At 37.3% G+C, this 27,336-nt stretch overlaps 1 protein-coding gene across 1 annotated transcript; it reads right to left on the reverse strand.

Annotated features, from left to right (window-relative positions):
• LOC121390462 lies at positions 1-27,082 on the reverse strand. Its single transcript, XM_041522285.1, has 4 exons — positions 26,128-27,082; positions 10,034-10,171; positions 2,977-3,145; positions 1-2,005 (listed from the first exon to the last, which is right to left on the reverse strand). Exons 1-4 carry the CDS (start codon positions 26,531-26,533, stop codon positions 1,744-1,746), a joined length of 975 nt encoding a protein of 324 aa, XP_041378219.1. The 5' UTR covers positions 26,534-27,082; the 3' UTR covers positions 1-1,743.
• Between the last annotated feature and the right edge of the window lie 254 nt (positions 27,083-27,336).

Genomic DNA, 27,336 nt, shown 5'->3' on the forward strand with positions numbered 1-27,336 from the left:
GGGAGAGAGAGAGAGGAAGAGATAGAAAGAGATAGAGAGACAGAGAGAGAGGGGAGTGGGAGACAGACAGAGAGAGAGGGGGATGAGAGATAGAGGGAGGAGAGACAGTTTGAAAGAGACTGGACAAATATTCATGGACACTGTAAGAGTAAGAAAGATATATAAAATTATTACTTTGTATCTCCTTTTTTTCCTCCATTTGAAAAAAACCAACCAGATATTTATTTTAAGGGTGTTCCCATTCCATTCAACTAATAATTTCTGGAACATTACAACATGACAAAACTTTGGGTTGTTTTGCAATTACATTTTAGTACGGGGAGCATGATGGTTATTTTACACTGGTTATATACTGAATTATTGAATGTTTAACTACACCCGATCACAAACTGGTTATATTGTGCATAATTATGTACAAACTGTCGTTTGATTTGTAACACTTCATAAAAAACCCACACAACAGATTTCAAAATGAGAGAAAAAAAACATTCATTTTGAAATTTATTCATAGTAGCCTAAATTATGCATAAATAGAGTTATTTTGACGCCCAATTTAAAAAAAGTCAACTGTCTGTTAGTTCATATTCTGGTTTACAGAAAATTAGTGTCTTGATTCATTAAAAAACATTTTTAATTTAATAAACAATTCACTAATTTTAATAAATGTTTAACAATTTTTAATAAATGATTCACTAATTTATTCATTTTTAAATATCATTTAGTTTCATTCAATTATTGTTACCACTGGTCTATTCACAGTTATCTCCCTTCACAACATAAAGCACTTACCACAATGTATGTATATATAGTTTTAGTTTCTTTTAAAAATATCACAATTCATTCACCTTTAATTCACTTGTGCATATAAATAACTGTTACCAACTGTTATTATTTAAGTTTTGTTAATTCCAAGAAAGGTTCTCCACAACTATCCTGTATCTCTCTTTTTAAGCACTTTTTCTTTTTTTTCTAATCACCTTTAATCCACATAAATGCATAAGTACCTTGAACACCATCCGTATCTGTCTCAATCGATACCACCAACATTTGTCAGAGGTTGATGACCAGGATGGGCATACTTGAACCTTCGGTGGATATAGGCACGAAAATAAGACTTTTGGTTGGTTGGCTCAGAATCACTCGTGTCCATTCTACAGAAGTCAGAGGTTGTACCCACAACAGGCGTGCTTGAACAGGTTTTTGATGGAGGGTAAGCAGGCCAAAAATGAGCCATACCCATCTCCGGCAAATCCTGTAATAAGCATTTTCCAAACTTGACTTCGATATGTCCTAGAATAGAAGTCAGAGGTTGTACCCACAACAGGCGTGCTTGAACAGGTTTTTGATGGAGGGTAAGCAGGCCAAAAATGAGCCATACCCATCTCTGACATATCCTGTAGTTGAGCACTTTCCAAACTTGTCTTCGATATGTCCTAGAATAGAAGTCAGAGGTTGTACCCACAACAGGCGTGCTTGAACAGGTTTTTGATGGAGGGTAAGCAGGCCAAAATGAGCCATACCCATCTTTGACATATCCTGTAATTGAGCACTTTCTAAACTTGTCCTCAATATATATCCTAGAATAGAAGTCTGAGGTTGTACCCACAACAGGCGTGCTTGAACAGTTTTTTTGATGGATGGTAAGCTGGTCAAAAAATTATTCAAACCAATCTCCGACAAATATGGTACTGATAAGCACTTTCCAAAGCTGTTCTCGAATATCTGAATATTTTCCACTTAGATTCATATGTGCATAACTAACTCAGACAACATCTGTGCATAGTTCGTGTCCGTGCTGAGTGAGGGCAACGTTACGGACTTACCGCCGTCGCCCTTCACGGTTATCACTTGTAACGACGTATTGCCGTATATGGGGTTCCGACCGTTTTCTAACGACAACTGAGGAAAGAGTTTTTGTGAAACTGCGTCTACCAAGTATGGGTCATCTGTTCCTATCAAACCGACCAAGTTGTTAGGATTCTTAGGATGAAGAGCTTTCTTCGGCCTGAAAAAGAAAACAAACAAAAAAAGTTTAAGAGCTCAATAATAAATGTACTCTTGTTACCAACATTTTACTGCACAAATTTACAAATCTAATTGATACAAGTATTGCTTATATAGCTAATTGGTCTTTTCGTGGTCTTGCTTTGACATGTGATTTTGACATCGTGTGTATTGATGCATACGGTCGCTGTCTACTCTGGCACTTCACGCTATAGAACTTTGCATTATGTAATCTAGTGGGAAGACATATTACAAGTCAGAGGTGTTATTAGGACTAAATTGGATAGTTTTATATATGGCAACACTGAATGTCAATACACAGCCATGGTAGCTTGAATTTTGTTTATGCTTTGAAAATAACGATATCCTGGGAGAAATGTTTTTCCCACAGGAGACTTGATCAAATACCGGGAGTCTCCCGTGGAATTCGGGAGGGTTGACAAATCTGCTCAGTATGTATATACTAAAGGTGAGGTCACACAATATGAGTGCTTTGTACGAGAATAGCTGCTTGCAACAAGACAAACATTATGACTTCATCAGTTGCTATTCAATCAGCTCTTTATGAATGAGGTGTCACCTTAATACCAGGAAGGAACTGTTTTATTTAACGACGCACTCAACCCCTTTTATTTACGGTTATATCGCGTCGGACATACTGTTAAGGACCACACAGATATTGAAGAAGGAAACCCGCTGTCGACACTTCATGGACATTCTTTTCAATTAGCATCAAGGGATCTTTTATATGCACCACCCATAGACAGGATAGCACATACCACGGTCTTTGATGTACCACTGGTACTACCAGTCGCAGTGCACTGTCGGGAGTGAGAAATAGCTCAATGGGCCCACCAACGGGGATGGATCCCAAACAGACCGCGCATCAAGCGAGCGCTTTACCACTGGGTTATGTCCAGTCCCTGGCTCATATGAACCCTGACACTATAATTTAAATATTAACATTCTCACCTTCCTCGTTTGAGATGCTGACTCGTCAACTTCTTGTCGTCCACAACGTCGAAGAGTTGAAAGAGTAAATCTGTGTTGGCCACTGTCACCTTTCTGTCCGGACAGCGGGGCGGTCTCTTGGTTACCTCCCTTTCTTCCCGTTCTTCAGGCGGCGTTACCGGTCTTATCTCTGAAACAGAGAAAAGGAAAATGTACCCATAAGCTCAGAACTATAATTGTTTTAAGATTGATAACATCAGATTTCTCCTCCCTCCCTCCCTCCCTCCCTCTCTCTCTCTCCCTCCCTCCCTTCCTTCTCTCTTTCCCCTCTTCCCTCTCTCTCTCCCTCCCTCAACCAGGTTTTTAAAATAACCATCTGTTAAGATATCAAACAGCTTTTTTTTCTTTTTTTTCTTTTTTAACATGCCAGTGTCCTTAAAACAAACATTCCTTTCCTTTCTTTTATTGCACTGCTCACTCGCAATGATACACTGGAATGCTACATTGTTCTTTATTGATCTGACATGTCATGAAGCCTGCTCGATCGTTTATCAATTATTTAGTCAAAGGCATTCCGATTATGTTAACCAGACATCATGTGATGGTAACAGTAAAAAGAAAATCAATGCATAGATCAGAAAGCACTATCATGTTCGCTAACATCAGGAGTATTCCATGTGTCATGGGACTGTTATAGAGATAATATTAACAGGGCTTGAGATCTAATTAATTTGGGGACAACAGGAAATTTTGTCTTTTTTGAGTGCATGAAGCTTGTTTTACCTGTCATTAAAGGCATAGACCGTACATGTAGTTTTAACCCGAAAAAAAAAGGACACTAAGTTTAGTTAATTTACAAACCTGTAACTCATTTGGATAAAGTTACAATAGAAAGAAAGAAAGAAATGTTTTATTTAACGACGCACTCAACACATTTTATTTACGGTTATATGGCGTCGGACATATGGTTAAGGACCACACAGATTTTGAGAGGAAACCCGCTGTCGCCACTACATGGGCTACTCTTTCCGATTAGCAGCAAGGGATCTTTTATTTGCGCTTCCCACAGGCACAAACCATGGCCTTTGTTGAACCAGTTATGGATCACTGGTCGGTGCAAGTGGTTTACACCTACCCATTGAGCCTTGCGGAGCACTCACTCAAGGTTTGGAGTCTGTATCTGGATTAAAAATCCCATGCCTCGACTGGGATCCAAACCCATTACCTACCAGCCTGTAGACCGATGGCCTAACAACCACAACGCCACTGAGGCCAGTCAAGTTACAATAGAGTCTAAGAAGAGTCTGTGATGTTAAAACAGGAAATATCCTTAAAAATAGACTAGAACTCTATTCAATAAACCGCTACTTCTCAGACGCACATTTGTTTTTAAAAATATGAAAAATGCTATTTGTGGTACTACCAAACACCAGGATGACCAGAAACACTTCGGTTCTACGGAAATGGATAATCTAAAGAATAAAATATAAGTAATGTTTGATTTCAGTGATCACAGCTGCTGGAGAGTTGTCAATATTCACAAATGCATTAAAAAAATAAAAAGTTATTTTAATGTAATTAAACATAACATTTCAGTGGTTTTGAAGTGAAATATTTTCAGGTCAGCATGTCTGTACTTAATTTGGGTGTGATTATTTTGAGGTCAGCATGTCTGTACTTAATTTGGCTGTGATTATTTTGAGGTCAGCATGTCTGTACTTAATTTGGCTGTGATTATTTTGAGGTCAGCATGTCTGTACTTAATTTGGGTGTGATTATTTTGAGGTCAGCATGTCTGTACTTAATTTGGGTGTGATTATTTTGAGGTCAGCATGTCTGTACTTAATTTGGGTGTGATTATTTTGAGGTCAGCATGTCTGTACTTAATTTGGGTGTGATTATTTTGAGGTCAGCATGTCTGTACTTAATTTGGGTGTGATTATTTTGAGGTCAGCATGTCTGTACTTAATTTGGGTGTGATTATTTTGAGGTCAGCATGTCTGTACTTAATTTGGGTGTGATTATTTTGAGGTCAGCATGTCTGTACTTAATTTGGGTGTGATTATTTTGAGGTCAGCATGTCTGTACTTAATTTGGCTGTGATTATTTTGAGGTCAGCATGTCCGTACTTAATTTGGCTGTGATTATTTTGGCCACAATGTCTATCACCTCGACTCTGATGCAATCTAAAGCCCTGACTAACATCAATTTTGTTTTGTCATAGGACAATTTAGGTCATACACTGTATAATTTATTTTATATCTACAACCTACTATAATGCACTTTTGACTACAAGATGTATACAGTATTAAAGGGACATTCCTGAGTTCGCTGCAATTTTTAAGATGTTATTGATTAACAGAGACTTTCTGACGACTAATTACATATCAAATATATTTTTCTGCAAAAAATATTAGTGGCTGTATATTAAACGTGTTTCTGATCGTTCTAATATTTGTACTAGGTTAAATTTCATTTTATTTCCTAAAAAGGATTTGTTTTCGTACGTACAAAATTATTTGAACAAGAAAATATATTTAATATGTAAGTTTAATCATAGAAATATTTTATTAGTCGGAAACATCTTACAATGCAGCAAACTCGGGAATGTCCCTTTTATATCCCATGCCAAAATTCCTAATATAATGTTACAGTTTGTTTTGTTTAACGACACCACCAGAGCACATTGATTCATTAATCATCAGCTATTGGATGTCAAACATTTAGTAATTTTGACATTTAGTCTTACAGAGAAAACCTGCTACATTTTTCCATTAGTAGCAAGGTATTTGTTATATGCACCATCCCACAGACAGGACAGCACGTACCACTGTCATTGACATAACAGTCATGGTGCACTGGCTAGAATGAGAAATAGCCCAATGGGCCCACTGACGAGGATCGATCCTAGACTGACCACGTATCAAGCAAATGCTTTACAACTGCGCTAAGTCCCGCCCCATGTATAATAAAAGACATGACTGTATTCTTATGAAAAATTCCTTTCGGTGGCGTCGTGGTTAGGCCATCGGTCTACAGGCTGGTAGGTACTGGGTTCGGATCCCAGTCGAGGCATGGGATTTTTTAATCCAGATACCGACTCCAAATCCTGAGTGAGTGCTCCGCAAGGCTCAATGGGTAGGTGTAAACCACTTGCACCGACCAGTGATCCATAACTGGTTCAACAAAGGCAATGGTTTGTGCTATCCTGCCTGTGGGAAGAGCAACTAAAAGATCCCTTGCTGCCTGTCGTAAAAGACTAGCCTATGTGGCGACAGCAGGTTTTCTCTAAAAAAAACAGTGTCAGAATGACCATATGTTTGACGTCCAATAGCCGATGATAAGATAAAAAATCAATGTGCTTAGTGGCGTTGTTAAATAAAAATATTTTTACTCTTTTTTTGTTTCTTATGAAAAATTCCTTTCAGAATGCTAGCATTACAATGGTATGCTGAATTTGATTTTATCATCTTCTAGGCTAAATTATCCAGATGACGATATTTAAAGGACATTAACTCTACGTAGATCACACTAACAATACATGAAAAAAAAACCTAAAAAAACAACACTTGTTATTCTGTTCTCCTTGGATACAATTCACCACTGAAAACAAATGTCAATATCCGAGCTTATGACCATAAACAAATTTAACGACTGATACACTTAATGCACGCATGCTATGTACAGTATGGTGCTCTGCCAAAAGCTATGAATGAAATCATGCACCCAATACCAATCTAGATTGTGAACCGACTTGTAACATTGGCGACATTATCTTATAAACATGTGTCGTGTCACCATAGAGCATTCCATTCAACAAGTGGGACAGAAATAATGGCGCCACATACAGATCCATTTATATACCTCGTGTCGGTGTTTGACTACCATTAAAGCCTGCTTTTGAGTGTTTGCCATATCATAAATACAATACCATATATTTATAAAGGTAATGTTAACCAGAGCAGAAAAAAGCAAGCTGTAGCATGCTTACCGTACACGTGACTCAAATAAACAGCTGCCAATTTAAAGGTTAATTTTATTAGAAGAACTTCCTTGGTGACGACTATTTTTGAATGAACTTGTGAACTTATATTTAAAAGTCATAAATAGAGATTATAAATAGTTATATTAGGGATGGGACAATGTTTAAAAAAAAAAAGTTCAATTTGATTTTCAATATAATTATTTGATCCACGGTTCAATTTATTCACAATACTTTCTACAAGAACACCAGCTATCACACATACTTTTTAATAAACTATTATAAGAGCAATAAATTAAATTTTTAATGGTCACTTGTAATCTAATTGTAAATAAATGTATAATTAAAAGAAAAATTACAGGACAAAACTATGCAGTATGTATTTTTATATTCATATATAAAAACTATATGGTACTGAGCAAAATAATTTTGGCTAAAATATTTTCATTATCGCTAATAAAAATCCCATTTGACAAATGTTTTCTTTACGGGTCTTTTTTTATCCAGGGTGAGCCCTGCTTGTATGTCTTGACTAGAAAACAACAATATAACTTTTACCGTTTTATCACACCATGCAGGGCCATAGCTAGGCTTTTTTTTTTTTGCTTTTTTTGGGGGGGGGTAGGGGGAGGGGGGGTGCAGATGAATTCTGTGCATACCTAAAATGCTTCAGTTAAGAAGAGATTTTTCCATTATTTTTACCAGATTTTTTTAGCAGGTCAACTGTCCAGAACAGTGTGTTAGTTGTTAATTGTTAATGGTTAGTGAGAGAAAGAAAGAAAGAAATGTTTTATTTAACTCAATTCATTGTATTTAAGGTTATATGGCGTCAGACATATGGTTAAGAACTACACAGATATTGAGAGAGGAAATCCGCTGTCACCACTTCATGGGCTACTCTTTTCGATTAGCAGCAAGGGATCTTTTATATGCACCATCCCGCAGACAGGGTAGTACATATCACGGTGTTTGATATATCAGTCGTGGTGTATTGGCTGGAACGAGAAATAGCCCAATGATCCCACCTACGGGGATTGATCCCAGACCGACCGCGCATCGAGCGGGCGCTATACCACTGGGTTATGTCCCGTCCTTGAATACAGCAATAATGTAATTATTGTTTTGTGTACTGTATAATAAGGGAAAGAATACAATTCAAGTATACACAACAAAAACCCACATTTACATTGAAATAAAGCTATCTCTGGTTTTTGTGTTAGTTTAGAGACTATGAATTCTTCAGGAATGGCATTTCATTTCATTTCAACTTATTTTCGTGCTTATATCCATGTAAGGTTCAAGCACGCTGTCCTGGGCACACACCTCAGCTATCTGGGCTGCCTGTCAAGGACAGTAGGTTACTAGTTAGTTATTAGAGGTTAGTGACAGAGAAGTTGGTGTAGTGGTTTTACAACTACCCATTTCATTTAAACTTATTTCTGTGCTTATATCCAATTAAGGTTCAAGCACGCTGTATTGGGCACACACCTCAGCTATTTGTTCTATCTGTGTTCAGGACAGTGGGTTAGTTGTTAATTGTTAGTGGTTAGTGAGAGAGGAGACGGTGTAGTGAGCTTATACCTACTCATTGTTAAAACTTGCTCTGGGTGGGAGCCGGTACTGGGCTGTGAACCCTGTACCTACCAACCTTATGTCCGATGGCTTAACCACGATGCCACCGAGGGTGGCCAGGAGTGGCAATCTGAGCAGAAGATTATATAAAAGAAACTCTCCTCCCCCACACTCCCCCCAAAAAGGGAAGTAAAATAAAATCGGTATCACCTTTATCATATATTAGGAATAAACATTGTATTGTGCTAGCCTCTGGCATTATTTTTATTCCTAATATATGTATGATCTGATTCAGCATACTGAGGTTTTTCTCTAGCAGGTGAAAGGTGGTAATTTTGAGGGCTACTGCAGTCTCCACTGCTGCCTACCTTTCATGCTTACTATAATACATCTGAATCCTTTCAATAACTATAACCACCTTCTTTGTACAAAAATATTTAAACATCCTTCAAACTGGTTTATCATCATTATCAATATCATTGTCATGTATAACCAATATATCAAGTATGTACAATAAAAGTTTGACATCACTAGAGCACATTGATTTATTAATCATTGGCTATGGTAATTTTGACATATAGTCTTAGAGAGGAAACCCGCTACATTGTTCCATTAGTAGCACAGACAGCTAGGACATGGACTGGAATTCAAAGGAGAGAAAGGAAAGGGGGCAGTGGGCTACAAAAAAAAATTATCAATATAATTGTCATCACAATTATCATCAACATCATCGTCATCGTGATCATCACTACTAACATCATCATCAATATCACAGTTATCACAGGGCTCAAAATAGCAAGTAAAAAATGGCCAAGAGAAATACATGCATGTCCTGCTATAAGAAAGAAATACAGCCTGCTAGAAATAAGACAGCAGTGGGTGAGGGAAGGATTTAGGATAGTGTGTGAAAAGATTTGAACCTCTGAGACATATTTTAAAACATTATGGGATTAGAAAATAACAGTAAAGTTTGTTTGTTTTGTTTAATGACACTACTAGAGCATATTGATTTATTAATTATCAGCTATTGGATGTCAAACATATGTTCATTTTTTGACAGTCAGAGAGGAAACCCACTACATTTTTCCATTAGTAGCAAGGGATTTTTTATATGCACCATCCCACAGACAGGATAGCACATACCACGGCCTTTGTTATACCAGTTGTGGTGCACTGGCTGGAAAGATAAGACAATAACAGAACCATGACATAAATAGTAGATAAAATAATCGTACATACATATGTCCCTTTAAAAATTACCTGCAATATTTAGCAAAATTAATTTCTATTTAAGCTACTAGGCATAAAAATGGACTGCTTGTCACTGTTTAGAGGCCACTATTTAGAACTCTACATCATCATTATCATCATGATTGTATTTGTTTCTCATCATCACCAACATCATCAACACCATCATCATCACCACCACCACCATCACCACCACCACCACCACCACCAGCAGCAGCAGCAGCAGCAGCAACATCATCATCATCAACATTAATCTGAATACAATGTTATGTTTACCTGTAACATCTTCCTCTGTCTCCTTGTTGTACAGTGGCGGTAGAATCGGAAACATGTTGCCAGGGGAAACCTGGTGAGGGACGTTCGGCTGCTGCCAGAATGATTGAGGCAAGGCCCGTAATCTCATCGGAACCTGGTCTGTGAGAAATAACAAATAAGTATGATAACAACAGACTATAGACTTTACTATTAAAAACATAATCTTATCAGAACTTGGTGTGTGAGTAATAGACCGGCCTCGGTGGCATCGTGGTTAAGCCATCAGACATAAGGCTGGTAGGTACAGGGTTCGCAGCCCAGTACCGGCTCCCACCCAGCGCAAGTTTTAACAATTTAATGACTAGGTATAAGGCCACTATACCCTCTTCTATTTCACTAACCACTAACAATTAACAACTGTCCTGGACAGACAGCTGAGGTGTGTGCCCAGGACAGTGTGCTTGAACCGTAATTGGATATACCATAAGCACGAAAATCAGTTGAAATGAAAATGAAATGTGGAAATAATACACCAGTATGATAATGACTATGAAATTAACTTCATCAGAATTTGGTCTGTGAGAAATAATACACCAGTATGATAATGACTATAAAATTTACTTCATCAGAATTTGGTCTGTGAGAAATATTAAACAAGTATAATAATAACAGACTATAAAATTTACTATAGAACACATAACCCATCCTCATCAGAACTTAATTGGTCTGAGAGAGAAAAAACAAAAACAAGTATAATAACATTAAACAATAGAATTTACTATTAAACAAACCATAACCTTATCAGAACTTGATCTGCAAGAAATAATAGACAAGTATAATAAAAACAAACAATCAAATTTACTGTAGAACCCATAATCTGTCCTCATCAGAACTTAATTGGCCTAAGAGAAATATAAAAAAAAACAAGTATAATAACATCAGACAATAGAATTTACTATTAAAAAAACATAACTTCATCAGAACTTGATCTGTGAGAAATTATAATACACAAGTATGATAATATCAGACATTAAAATTTACTATAAAAAAAAAACATAACTTCATTAGAATGTGGTCTGCGAGAAATAATAAACAATTATAATAATATCAGACTTTAAATTTACTATAGAACACATAACCTCATCAGAATGTGGTCTGCAAGAAAATTTACTATAACAACTTTTAAAATAATTATGAGCTGTTTAGGACTGTTGAGTTGTGTCACTTTCACTAACACTACATTTGAATGTGACCTAGATTCTTGGCCTCTCTAAAAGCAATTCAAAGAATGCAGCTCATGGGAAGAAACCCTCAGCTGATGATCCATTCTACGGTAAATGCTTAAATATTAAATATTAAAAAGATACTCAATACTGCAGACCTCGTCATTCAAGGGGAGCTATCACTTTCATTCCCCTAACACTAGATCTATTTAGCATGTCAATGTATACGTTATCAATATAGTAATAACTTAAAATGGCTCTCGGGAGGGACGTAGCCCAGTGGTAAAGCGTTCGGCTGATGCGCTACTAAGAGAAAAATGTAGCTGATGAAGTGGAGACAGCAGGTTTCCTCTCTCAATGTATGAGGTCAGTAACCATATTTCTCCCATTCCTAGCCATGCAAGACAGACCCATTCTATGACGTCAGCCCGTGCAGAATAAATCTGTCTTGCATGAACTAAGACATCATTGAATTTAACATGGGGAGTATTACGGTGTTGGTAATATATGGCATCATATCAATGCGAGTTGGTTAGTTTTAGATCAATATTTTGTTATTAAAACCTTCATTATAAAAGCTATCTTGTTAATTTGTAGTGTTAAATTATATTTAACACATGAAACAGACGCAGCAAATATGATAGTGTAGTTTATTTATGATAAAACAGTCAAATAAAGAAGTTATTTTTTCAGCCATCTTTGTTTGTTTGTGTAAAATAATGATTTATTTACTGAATGGATGGGGGGGGGGGGAAGACTCCATCATATGCGGTCATGTGGGATAGAAAAAGTACACCCTCAGTCCCTCAGTGGTGGAAATTTTGACCCTGGGACTTGGCAAGTCTCGACCCTGGGACTTGGCAAGTCTCGTCCCGAGTTGAAATTTCCACCACCCCGGGTGTACTGTTTCTATCTCACATGACCGCATATGATGGAGTCTATTAGTCTGATACCATATAACCATAAAAAAATTTGTCTTGAGTGTGTCGTTAAATAAAACGTTTCCTTCCTTCCCTCTTTCCTCTCATTTTGTTTCACAAGGTCTGACATTACGCCTTTAAGTGAGAAAAATCTACATTTTCTTATCTGAAATCATGGAACATCTACCCAAGTAAAATGCAGTGTGTTCATAAATCTGTAAAATATCTTAAACATCCATCATAGCAACATTAACTTGAACACCAATATTAATTTGTTCTATAGTTCCGAGCCACAGATAAAGTATTGATTTTTCTTGTTTACACCGTATCTAACAGATACGTGTATCATATTAATACACATACTAGTATGTATAAATACATGTATATTGCACGTGTACAGGTATGTAATAAAAACATGATTTTCTTTCCCGATTCTCAGTTAACCTGGGGATTATATCTGTTACAGTTCATTAAGTCAAGTTCTATCATATTACTGCTGCCATAAACAATCTTTTAGTAATCAATAACCGGCCTCGGTGGCGTTGTTGGGTAAGCCATCGGACTATAGGTGGTAGGTAAAGGGTTCGCAGCCCAATATCGGCTCCAACCCAGAGTGAGTTTTAAAGGGCTCAATGAGTAGGTGTAAGACCACTACACCCTCTTCTCTCTCACTAACCAACTAACAACTAACCCACTGTCCTGGACAGACAGCACAGATAGCTGAGATGTGTGCCCAGGACAGCGTGCTTGAAGCTTAATTGGATATAAGCACAATAATAAGTTAAAATGGAATAAATGAAAATTAATCAATAATATACTGAACATCAAAACAAACGCAAATAGTAATTTAGTTTTCTTTAAATTATTTGAACTTATTCCACTTGACTCACAGTATTTTTTTATGTCTTAATTATCAATGTCGTGTGAACATTTTAAGGTCATTCTGACATCTATTTATAGAATTAATTTCATCATGAAAACCAAAAAATACATTTTATTAAAATATTAGCTTATTTCATTAAATATACTCTGGTATATGTCTACCGTTAAAGTTTGTTCTGTTTAACGACACCACTAGAGCACATGGGTTTATTCTTTATCGGCTATGGGATGTCAAACATTTGGTAATTTTTTTTACATATACATGTATATATACAGTCTTAGAGAAGACCCCTGCTACATTTTTCTTATTTTAGCAAGTGATCTTTTATATGCACCATCCCACAGACAGGATAGCACATACCACGATATACCAATCATGGTGCACTGGCTGGAAGGAGAACTAGCAAAATGGGCCCACTAACGGCGATCGATGCTAGACCGACCGTGTATCAAGCAAGCGCTTTACCACTGGGCTACATCCCACCCCCCAAAATTACACAATAAATACATTTTCTTGTTTAAATGTCTGTACATACAATATGTTATCATTATGTTTTGTAGTAGCCATACCAGTACTTTAATTTATGAAGTAAAATGAAATCTGTGTCACTACAAACGTAAGGACGACCTTAAACACACTGGACATACATGTGAACAGAGAAAGAAGGAAGGAAATGTTTTAATTAACGATGCACTCAACACATTTTATTTACAGTTATATGGCGTCAGACATATGGTTAAGAACCACACAGATATTGAGAGAGGATACCCGCTGTCACCACTTCATGAGCTACTCTTTTCAATTAGCAGCAAGGGATCTTTTATATGCACCATCCCACAGATAGGGTAGTACATACCACAGCCTTTGATATACCAATTGTGGTGCACTGGCTGGAACGAGAAATAGCCCAATGGGTCCATCGACGCGGATCGTTCACAGACCGACTGAGTGTCGTGCGAGCGCTTTACCACTGGGCTAAGTCCCACCCCCTGGACAATACAGACAGTGATATTCTAAACAATAAACTATATTCAAAATGTAACTATAGTTGATAAGGGCGGGATGTAGCCCAGTGGTAAAGCGTTCGCTTGATGTGCGGTCGGTTTGGGATCGATCCCCGTCAGTGGGCCCATTGGGCTATTTCTCGTTCCAGCCAGTGCACCACGACTGGTATATCAAAGGCCATGGTATGTGCTATCCTGTCTGTGGGATGGTGCATATAAAAGATCCCTTGCTACTAATGGAAAAATGTAGCGGGTTTCCTCTCTAAGACTATTTGTCAAAATGACCAAATGTTTGACATCCAATAGCCGATGATTAACAAATTAATGTGCTCTAGTGGTGTCGTTAAACAAAACAAACAAACTTCTTTAGCTGATAAAAAGGATTTACTGTTTGGAAATACATGTATGTTACAAACTCAAGATAGTCCCTTTAAGTTTATCATGAAGACAAACATTTTTATTAAAATATTTTCATTTTGTTTGTTGTTCAGTATAAAGCAATAGAAATAAGCAAGAGATTTCACTTTCCCCATGGACAAGTACATCTAGAAATCTACTTGTCCATCAATATTTTCACTTAGTTGTTAGTTTTATTCAAGTGAAGGACCATGTTTTTTGACTGCTAAAAACGAAACAGCATTATATATTTTTACTTGTCCACTGGACAACCAACAAGGTACATTTTCATTGTCCAAGGAGATTTTCACTTGCCAGGACAAATGGACAAGTGATTATTTTGAACGCTGGTATACAGGCCTGTAGTCAGGATTTTGAGATGGGAGGTCGTTTAGGCTTATGGTGAGGCACTGTGTGCCTCACACGAGGGTGCTTCGTTGCTTAGGGGGGGTCTGGGGCATATTGAAAAAAAAAGAGCCACCGACCCCCCCATTGGCTATGGGCCTGGTATATATTACTCTTATGCATGTCAACAGTTAAGCCACTATAGCACGCATTGTGAATCAGTGTTCTCAACCTGGAATATTAGTAATCTGTGCTGCCAACCACATTGTGTCATGGCATTCCTATTCTAAAGGGTCATTCACAGTTGCATAATGTTCTTTGTGCATCCAAATGGGTAAACTTTAACAGGTCTTTACGAAATAAAAGGAATGTGTGTTCAACACCACTAAGGTTATCAGGCAGGGCTCGAAATTAACAGGCAGCAGGCATCTAATGCCGCTCAAAATGCACAATATTCTTTCAATGGTTGATCCAAGAGAGGGGGGTGGGGGGCATCAGAGGGGTTCTGCGATCCCATGTATCTGTACTCATTTGAAGTACTGTATCATTTTTAAAATTTATCATCCACAATAATATATTATATCAATTCTCGTTCCAACCAGTGCACTATGACTGGTATATCAAAGGATGTGGTATGTACTTGTGGTATGTACTACCCTGTCAATGTGCAATGGTGCATATAAAAGACCCCTTGCTACTAATGGAAAAAAATAGCAGGTTTCCCCTCTCTCAGACTATATGTCAAAATTACCAATGATTAATAAAGCAATGTGCTCCAGTGGTGTCATTAAACAAAACAAACTTTTAACTTTTTTAATGTGCTGTTTAAAAAGTTGTATTATAAAAGGTTATAGTATTTAGGATTCTAATACTGAGACTGCTTGGCATTTTCATTCATTAACTTCCAAATTAAAATTTTAGAAGCAAATACAATGCTTTCCATTCTGCAGTACTAATTTCAGGGTCGTAGCTTGCAGTAAAGATAATAGAAACTTAAAAGAAAATCCTTTTCATAACCATTTGAGGAGTTTTAACTATGTAACCTCCCTGAAATGGCTGCAAAATGGTATTTCAGAGCCTCTTTATTGAAAAATTTCCCCTAGTGTCTTACACTTTCCATGCTCGTTCGTTCCAAAAATTCATCTGTCCCACACACAAAACAATCCTAGCTACAGCCCTGAATTTCAAGCCTTTTTAGGGTATCTGGGACGAGACGTAGCCTAGTGGTAAAGCACTAGCTTGATGCGCGGTCGGTCTGAGATCGATCCCTGTCGGTAGGCCCCTTGGGCTATTTCTTGTTACAGTCACTGTAGCACGACTGGTATATCAAAGGCATGGTATGTGCTATCCTGTCTGTGGGATGGTGCATATAAAAGATCCCCAATCTAATTAAAATTAGCTCCACTATTACATGTGGATCTAAAGACAGCCAGTTGGAGCTCATGTCCACCAATCAAAACCTTACTTGCAGAATCCTGCCAGTGATTTAAAAATAATTTGAAAACATTCCGAATTATCCTGAGGGTATACGACATGTTTTGTGTGAATTACGAATGCCTTAAAACATGTTTTATTTTATAAAATAAATAATTTGTAATGTAAAACTGAAGACTGATTTAGTTTTTTTTAATTTTATAAATAAATAAATAATTTTTAATGTAAAATTGAAGACTGATAACCCACCCCGTACGTATTGGTATGGTTCGCTGTACTGCGGCCACTAAAATAGACTCGCCCGATATTTTTAGAATTTGTATGCTCCCAAATAACGTTATAAAAGGCGAAGTGTGATTGGTCAATATTTAAATTATTATTTACAGACGAAATGTTACCTGGACATTGGGGACTACGCAGTGTTGTTAGTTTTAAATCACTGGCAGGATTCTGCAAGTAAGGTTTTGATTGGTGGACATGAGCTCCAACTGGCTGTCTTTAGATCCACATGTAGGCCTAATAGTGGAGCTAATTTTAATTAGATTGAAAGATCCCTTGCTGCTAATCGAAAAGAGTAACCCATGAAGTGGTGACAGCGGGTTTCCTCTCTCAATATACGCATCGAGCCAGCACCTTACCACTGATATTCATTAGGAAGGCATAGGGGGAATATAGCACTCGTCTGAGGTGATATAGGTTGTAGGATCAGATGTCGTCTGTGGACCTGTCAGAAACATTTTTCCCTATGCCATCTAGTGTTAAATGACTGGTATATTAAAGGTCATTGTGCATGTGCTGTCCTGCATATCAAAAAGTGCATATAAAAAAAAATCCTTGCTGCTTTTTCGGTCTCTTGCATATGGGGAAATGGTTTCTTTGATGATGCACTCAACACATTTTATTTATGGTTATATGGTGTCAGACATATGGTTAAGGACCACACAGATATTGAGGGAGGAAACCCGTGCATTGGGGGGGGGGGGGGGAGGAGGGGACTTATCTCAGTTGGTAGAGCACTTGCCCAAGGTGCTTGGGACATGGGATTAAACCCCACTGATGGATCCATTGGGTTTTTCCTGTTCCAACCAGTGCCAAACAAGTACAATATCAAAGGCCATGATATGTGCTGTCCTGTTTGTGGGAAAATATATAAAAAGATCCCTAGCTGCTAATTAATGTTAAATGTAGGTTTCTTGTACAGTATGAAAATTATTGTATGTTATACATCTAATAGTCTATTATTAATTAATCAAAGTGTCATTAATTTGCTATAGCCTTGATGAACACATACATGTAGGGGTGGGTATTAAGTAAAAATGTTGTTTTAAATTTCATTGAAGAAAAAAGCATGCGCTTATTTAAAAAGAAATTTTTAAAAACACCCCTGCAAACTGTTTAATCAGTTGCCAGTAGGAAAAGAAAGGAATGTTAAAGGGCACCCCAGCACGTTCTTTAATCAGTGGTTAGTAGGAAAAGAAAGGAATGCTTTTTTAAAAGTTTATTTTTGTTTAACGACACCACTTGGGCACATTAATCAATCAATCATTGGCAACTGGATGTCAAACATTTGGTAATTCTGACATGTAATCATCGGAGGAAACCCACTACATTTTTTCTAATGCAGCTAGGGATCTTTTATATGCACTTTCTCACAGACAGGAAAGCACACACCGCAGCCTTTGACCAGTTTTTCCTAATGCAGCAAGGGATCTTTTATATGCACTTTCTCACAGACAGGAAAGCACATATCACGGCCGTTGACCAGTTGTGGTGTACTGGATGGAACATGAAAAAAAAAATCAGTTGAATGGATACACCAAGGTAGTTCAATCCTGTGATGCAAGCACCTCAAACGAGCACTCAACCAACTGAACCACATTCTGGTATAGACATGGTATAGAGAGAAAAACCTGTGAATGACAGGTAACCTATCTAATTGGTGATTAACTGCTTTTGATCTTTTATCAGCACTTCCTACTTTAGACAGGCCTTTGATATATATCAGCCATGGTGTACTGGTTGGAATGGGATAAAACAATAATTTATGGGTTTATCCACCAAGAGGGATCCTATGATACATCACACCTCAGACAAATATCTTCCACTGAGTCCTAGCAATTGGGTATTTAAGAATGTGACTGTATTGTAATTTGAATATTAGGCCTAAAAAAAAAAAAATTAGTGTTTCCGGCTTCCCGATTCACCCTAACATTATGTAGCAACCCTAAAATTTTGAAAGCAAAAAAAAGTATTAATTTTTTATATTTTTAATGTTTTTAAAAATCATGCTGCCTGATTTTTTGCAACCAGCAAACCAGATTTAGAACACCTCAGCTGATTACAGTTTATCGGTTTGATTAGATTTAAAAAAAACAAAAACAAAACAACGTTTCTACCTACCTACCCTATTTTCGTCAAGGATGAAACCTGAAACACATATCTTTTTTTAGGCCTTAGTGATGTTCCATTGATCAATTATAAGTGAAACTTGATTGGATGCTTCCCACGATACGATGATTAATTACTGAAAGCCCATGATCAGCTGTCGCTGAAAAGGTCAACTGTATAATTGTTCCTACAGTTTCAATGACGATGGAATTCACGTAAATATGTTTAGGTCTGCTATCTTTCTTATTCCCAATCACTCCCCTGAGTCTAAGGTCAACGACAGTCACTTTCTGCACACTCTTGTTTTGGCTTTGTACACAATAAATATAACATATCTTACTGCAATTTCACTCAAAATCCTTATTTCGTAAAAGGTACAATTTTTTAATCAAAAGATTTTCTTCAAACACATTCAGGTGCATTAGTAATGTTCAAACAAAATAATTTCAATAGCAATTCTGAATTGGAATTTTTTAAGTGTTCTTAAAACAGAAACGGAAACGGAAACATATTCAGTTTATAGTTATTGTAAGGAGATGCAAAGTTATTGGAATACTGACATCATTCAAATTAAAAATTAGCTATATTATTACAATGATTTGCCACATTAAAATAAAAACTGGTCTATTAACCTTAACCCCTGTCAAAATTCTATAACAACCAGACAACACTGTTTACAGGTCAGTATGTTTTTATTTTTCATAATTCTGGACAAAATATTACTTTTAAGTTTTAAAAGATGAAAGAAATAAAAAATTCCATTTGTCAAATATATCATATCAAAAAATTACCATTGGATATGTTTTATTTATTGTGTACGAAGCTAAAACAAGGGTCAGAAAACTGGCTTTCGTTGAACTTCAAGAAGAGTAATTTTTAGCTATCCTTAGAATGTTAATTTATATGGTAGGCCTATCAATATGGTAATATCTTAAACTGATCACTCCCCTAAAAATAATTCATGATAAGGACTGGGTTTGGGTTTGTTGCCAAATGTACATTAAAAAAAACATATATTCAGTAGGTATTAAATGTAATATTAGCAATTTGTATGGGTTGTGTTCTTTCCACTGAAAATGTTTTCAGGTAACCTATTTGACTTTGCATAAACCATTGTGGTCAGGTACATATCATATCATAAATTTAATGCATGAACAAAATGCATAAGAAAGGAAGGATATGTGTTATTTAATGATGCACTCAACAGATTTTATTTATGGTTATATGGCATCAGACATATAGTTAAGGACCACACAGATATAAAGAGAGGAAACCTGCTGTCACTCCTTCATAGGCTACTCTTTTCGATTAGCAGCAAGGGATCTTTCATATGCATCATCCCAGACAGGATGGTACATACCACAGCCTTTGTTACACCAGTTGTGGAGCACTGGCTGGAATGCGAAATAGCCCAATGGGCCCACTGATGGGGATCGATCGTAAACCGACCGCACATCAAGCAAGCGCTTTACCACTGGGCTACGTCCTGCCCAGTTAACGCATAAGGACTCGTGTCAGGGAATATCTGGTTTTAAACATTTTGATTTGCAACAGTTGTTAATTGATTAAGAATCGATTAGCAGCTGCTATTTAATGTGTAGAATTGTTTAGCAATCTCAGAAACTAGCGATTCGTGACGTGATATTGAACAAAATGTTTCCTGCAAGTGCAAGCACTGTGCAAACAAAACAACATTGCATGCACATAATTTTGAGATGTAATAATTTATTTATAACTAGTGATTTTTCAAAGGCTGTGAAAGCTTTTAGTGACCTAAGTGCACTGACTGCTTGAAATGTCCATATCATCTTACTTCTGAACAACACAGGGGATAACCGCATGTGGGTAACTGTAGTTACTCGCATCCAATATGGCTGACGACGCACATGATGAGTATTAATCACTGTGCATTTCCATACTTCTAAGCATTACGTTCACATTTTAACAGAGTGTATCGGCAGTTGGTTTAGTATGAATATATTTTGAATCGATGCACTAAGGATATGTTGTGTAATTCAGCAGATAATGAAATCAGAAAGTTAGGCATGATGAAGGTAACTTCGAAGCGATGATGTAGGTAACTGTCTAGTCAGCTTCAGATGGGATGTGGGTATCTGACAAAAGGGATTCGGATAACTGCAATGATGAGTGTAGCTGTAGGATGAGAGTAATTGCTGTACTTGTCTCTTCATAACTAATGATCGCCATATGCATCTAGAAACAATTAGTAAAAACATTATTCTTGTATTTTTCTATTCATTTTCTTTTTTAGATTATTACATGTGCTATTTGTGCGATACATCCTCCGCCCGAGCCAATACTATTTTAACACACACCATCGAAATGCACACTGGGGCCATTCAAATATTACGTAACGCTGAAGGGGTGGGTGGGTGTAGGTTCAAATGTTATGTGGCGTTATGGGGGGGGGGGTATTTAACATTATGTAACTCACTATTTTTTACTATTACTTCTTTTTCTATTCTTTTTTTTTCCATAAACACTGTATGATAGCGACAATGCTTAACGTAGGCCTAGTTAGTTATAGGTAGATGTATACACTCAATGAAGATTATAAATCGAGTTGAAATCGGTATCTGTGCCATCCCAAATTGCAAAACAGTACGTTAAAATTACATTACACCCATCGCATGACTTGTTTGTGAATGGTGGGGGGGGTCCAAACGTTAGGTAATTTTTGGGGGGACATATGGTCTAGCTTTACGGAGCGTTACATAGAGGAGACTAAACGAGTTCCCGTGTGAGACCGTTTAGATTACGAGTTTATTTTTTATTTTTTTAGTTGTAATATAAATGGTCTCACACGGGAACAAGTATAGTATTTCATTTATTACACTGCACATCAATGAACAAAAATTATGTCATGTTGTAGCTACTTCATTTAGCTATTTATCAATGAAACTTTGCATTCCCATACCATACATCCATACAGGCTGAACTAAATTATTAAAATATATATTTTGTTAAATTATGCTGCTAACATTAATTATACATAGCAAGTATTTTTCCGATTTAAACATACGAATCGAAAGAACCATGTGCACACTTTTCGCATAACATCTATGCGGAGTTGTACTGTGTGACACCTCTGCTCACGTGACCGGAGGTAATGACCTCTCAAAAGATGTATTTTCACGTGAAGAGACGACAAATATCACATGGCTATCTCTTCCACCGCGGTGTAATAAGGGGAGGGGGGACAGGTAGGGTGTCTAATTTTTACATAATAGATTTACGTAATATTTGAACGGCCATCGGTTTAATAACAAACATTGGGGCACTAAGGTAAGTTGGAGGGACACCAAGGCAAACCTTTCCTTCAAAAGAGGGGCACGAAGGCAACTTGCTTTCTATCAAGTTTCTCAATCTGATTAAAATTAGCTCTACTGGTCAACCAGTAGATCTAACAGCATTACGTGGACTCCCATGTCCAGGTGACATTTCATCTATAAATAACAATTTAGATATTGACCAATTACACTTCGCCTTTTATAGCATTATTCGTGAGCATACAAATTCTAAAAATATCGGGCGAGACTATTTATGCAATAGGCGCACTTGTTGGTCTATTTCAACATTAAAAAAATGGGAAAACTCTGGATTGTATACTAGTATAAACAGATTATATGGCTATACCATCACGGTTTTTTTTTGGGGGGGGGGTTTCATCTTTAAACAAATTTTATAAAACATTTTATATTGAAATTAGTTTCCAGCATACTTCGTAATTCACCCGAATCATTTCGTATACCGTCGGCATAATCCCGAATGTTTTCAAATTCTTTTCAAATCACTGGCATGATTTTGCAAGTAAGGTTTTGATTGGTCGAATGAAAGGCCAAATGGACATGAGCTCTAACAGGGTGCTGTTAGATCCACAGGTAATTAACCAGTGGAGCTAATTTTAATAACGTTGTCAAGTTTCTCAGACAAAAATGATTTCACTTTATGATTTTGGATTCAAGCCTATGCAATTTGTTGGATACGGATGCCTTGATATGTGTGTGGTTGTCATGCATTTGTACTGACTGGACAGTAGCTCGAATGTCTTCTGGTCCCAGCCCGCGGTCACGGTCAAACTCGCGCTCTGCAAGTCAACAGCTAATAACTATATCAAATAGCAAAACTAAGTTTAGTTGAAGCACTCATACCTAAAGACATTGAACAGCATCGCACATTTGGTTGCTGTCCAGCTAAGCTCTAGTTTTTTTGGGGGGTGGGGTTTTTGTGTTTTTTATTCTCCCTTGTCGGGGCATTTCGATGTTCAACAACAAAATACATAACTGAATGGAAAGCGTGCGTGCGTGCGTGATTTAGTAAGGATCGGGAGTATATTTTATTTTTAATTTTGGTATAATCTGGCATTAAATTTTCGTTTGGGGTAATTGTCCTTTCATCTTTCAGAGTTTGGGTAATATGTCGGACTATTTCAATCTTGAAAGTTAATGCAAGAAGACTATAAAGACATAAAGCTACATTATATTATTACAGAATAGAGTATGACATTACCTTCGAGTCATTTCATCTTCTATTTATATTAAAATAATCAATCACCCAATTTTGAATTATTTGCGACTTGACCGGCATTCTGCATCGAACAGTTACCCTCATCCAATCATAACAGATACCCACATCCTCATGATGTTGACACTTTCAGTTACTAACATCACACTCGATTTTTGATGCCCGTTATCTAATTCACAAATACTATTTTTTTTAAACGTATGATTCAAAAATGCATATTTTATATATTTTATGCAGTCTCTGTATATGGACATCTCAAAAATGTCAGTTAAGAATGGAAATTCACATCGATTAATACTCATCATATGTGTCTTCTGCCATACTGGATGTGAGTAACTAGTTACCCGCATGAGGTTATCCCCTGTGAAGATGTAGCTTGGTCAGGCGTGGATCCAAGGTGTGCATGTCCCCCATAAAAAAAATTTGCAGATGTCAATTTTTTTTAAATAATAATAACAAAAAGTCTGTTCATACATACATCAAGGTAAAATCCAGTACTGTAAAAATTAGAATGATCAAATACTGAATTAACAGAGCCTGATATTCTAGGCAAGAAAATGTATATATGAGTTATTAGAAAAAAATAATTCAGTTTAACGACACCACTAGAGCACATTGACTTATTAATCATCGGCTATTGAATGTCAAGCATTTGGTCATTTTCACATATAGACTTAGAGAAGAAACCTGCTGCATTTTTCTCATTTGTAGCCAGAGATCTTTTATATGCACCATTCCACAGCCAGGATAGCACACACCACAGCCTTTGATAAATAAGTCATGGTGCACTAGCTGGAACAACAAATAAGTTATTAAAAGGACTGTATTAGTTACAAACATGTTATACACTGTTTAATGTTCCCAACCTCTTCTTTCACAAAACCCAAGATCCATGCATGTTAGTTGTCATATAATTATAGTGATTAATTTTTGTTGTCTAAAGTTTAATGGGATATGAGATTGATTCACCTAAATGGATACATTAATCTACATGTATTATTTCTTTCTTTCTTTCTTTCTTTGCAGTGTTGCATGACACAATACAATACTTAGGAAGTTTGGTTCAGTGAGACGTGGGGTTTAAAAAGTATGCAGTTATACACATTTATTGCACTGTTTTGTCAGTGGGAAAACAATCAAAGTGTGGTTCAATATTTTGCTGATCATCCTATTACATGTATTTTATTTCCTAATATATATTTTTTCATATGTAAAAAAAACAATAATACTACCGGTAGTTAAAATCCAGTACTGCAAAAGTTACAAGAACCATAATGTTTAATTAACAAACACAGATCTTCTTGACAAGAAAATGAATATTTAGGTAATTAAAGTAAAAGTAAAGTTTGTTTTATTTAACGACGCCGCTAGAGCACATTGATTTTTTATCTTATCATCGGCTATTGGACGTCAAACATATGGTCATTCTGACACTGTTTTTAGAGGAAACCCGCTGTCGCCACATAGGCTACTCTTTTTACGACAGGCAGCAAGGGATCTTTTATTTGCGCTTCCCACAGGCAGGATAGCACAAACCATGGCCTTTGTTGAACCAGTTATGGATCACTGGTCGGTGCAAGTGGGTTACACCTACCCATTGAGCCTTGCGGAGCACTCACTCAGGGTTTGGAGTCGGTATCTCGATTAAAAATCCCATGCCTCGACTGGGATCCGAACCCAGTACCTACCAGCCTGTAGACCGATGGCCTAACCACGACGCCACCGAGGCCGGTCATTTAGGTAATTAAATGCAGGAGCAGGATGTAGCCCAGTGGTACAGTGTTCACTCGATGCACGGTCAATGTGGGATCGATCCCCGTCGGTGGACCCATTGGGCTATTTCTCGTTCCAGCCAGTGCACCACAACTGTTATATCAAAGGTCTTGGTATGTACTACCCTATCCGTGGGATGGTGCATATAAAAGATCCCTTTCTGCTAATCGGAAAGAGTAGCCCATGAAGTGGCGACAGCGGGTTTCATCTCTCGATATCTGTGTGGTCCTTAACCATATGTCTGATGCCATATAACCGTAAATAAAATGTGTTGAGTGCGTCGTTAAATAAAACATTTCCTTCCTTCCTATTAGTTGAGAAAATGTTACGACAACAAATTAAAGACAAGTCTCTTTCATGTGAGTGAAAGTTGGGAAGTTTCTTCCTCCGACTCGTCCAAGTGTTCAAATAATATGACATATTAGATGTAATGGCACAAATTCAGATCCACTCACCAACCCATATTATTATTATACCCACTTACCCACCCTCTCATTCATCTGTGTTTGAATTAGATATAGGCGTGGGAAGATGCCGGTAACTGGGGGGGGGGGGGGGGGGGGGGGGGGGAGGGAGTCAAACTGGAGAAGCCAGTTACTATTCAAATCCATATTGAGATTGTGCTTTAACTGCAGGGGAGGGGGTGGGGGAGGCAATGTATACCTTGACCACTCCAACTTCAGAGTTGGGCGGGGGGGGAGGGTCAGTTTGTCTCGCCTCTCTCCCTGCCCAAATCTTCATACAAAAGAACACATGTATGGATAAATTAGTATTACTATTAAACTAGTGAATCCCTGAAGCTTTTAACCAAATGAAAAAGAAGAGCACACTGGTTTAAAAGGGCCATTCAAATATTATGTAATGCATATTTGCACTTTACCAAATCGCTAAAATTATACTGCATCCATCCCATGACTTTTTTGTGAATATGAAGCGGGGGGGGGGGGGGGGAGGGGGTCCAAGCATTACATAAAATTTAGAGGTGTATGGTCTAGCTTTATCGAGTGTTATGAGGGGTGGGAAGGGTGTCTAATTTTGACAAATATAGCATTACGTCTAGTAACTAATATTTAAACGGCTCCAAAGCATCCCAACTAAGCATTGCCAAATGATCTGGGGATAATAATTTAAAACTAAACAACAACAAAAAAGTACACACCAAAAAACGCCAACACACAAGAGCACACATAAACAAAATACTCACCTCTCTTTGGTCTCATTTTAGGAGGTGTCTGTTCTCTTCTTCTAAATCCATCTTTGAGCGACATAAATGGCGTTGCAGTCTTCTTTTTCTTAATTCTTGATTTAGCAACAATCTCGTGTGCATGATGTTTAAATCCAGGTGGGCGCACATAAACAGGTCCGCTTGCCGTACTACTGGTCGGCGAAGCAACGTTTTCATAGTCATGGTCATGATCACAGCCATATGTCGAAACGGATGGACTGACGGGACGGTTTCGTGGACTTGGGTTTGGTAAGCTAATGCTATCACAGTGGTCCGTTTCCTCCTCATCACTAGAGTTAATTATCTGTATGGGACCGGAGGGTCCTCGTTTACCACCATGCGGCTTTGGCGGAGGAGGTTGCGGAAGATGCAACGTAGTTGCCATTGTAATTAATTAATCCAATATTAAAACATATCACATACGAAACAAAATAAATTAATAAAACAATATTATTTATCACAATAAAAACATGGACGGATATTGCCAAAGGAAAAGTCACAAGGTTCCAACTACATCTTGTTTGCAACTGGTCACATTTGTCATGCAACCAGCAAACCAAAGTAAAAAAAATAATAATAATAAAAAAATACGTCAATAGTTGCCGATTACATGCAGATTACATTTTCGGTTGATCCTGTTACAGCAATCAAAATGGTAAGTCAAGATTAAACCACATAATCAGCTGCTAATTGGTGTTCACTGAAACGTGACAAATCTTGCACCAGCCTGCACGCCAAATCACGTTACCTTTGACAGGTGAGAATGCCGCAAGTGCGTAACGTCAAAATAATCCAGTCAAACGCAACGCGCACCTTGCACGTGAAACGACGTCGCTGTCGCATCCAACGGCAGGTGCCCGTTGGGTAAACGAGGAAATAAATAATTCGTTAAAGTCCAGAGCCAAGAAAATTGACAGTTCATCATAATTCCGTTTTATTTACTGTTTTGACGGACATGTTGGTACAACAATCGTCTCTATGCATGAAGGTCCCAATGTCATATGAAACGGTCGTGCCGATTGGACAGATCCGCCAGTTCACGTCACGAGCTAGGTCATGTGAATCATGATTATTTTCGTAGAGATCTATTTTTAGCTGTTGTCTCCAGGGCCTACTTATATTTTCAACCAAGATCATAGACATATGATGTCTAGAAATAATAAAATAATTTAAAAAAAATTAGAATAT

Source organism: Gigantopelta aegis, chromosome 15, assembly GCF_016097555.1.
Source record: "Gigantopelta aegis isolate Gae_Host chromosome 15, Gae_host_genome, whole genome shotgun sequence".
Classification (NCBI taxonomy): Eukaryota; Metazoa; Mollusca; class Gastropoda; order Neomphalida; family Peltospiridae; genus Gigantopelta; species Gigantopelta aegis.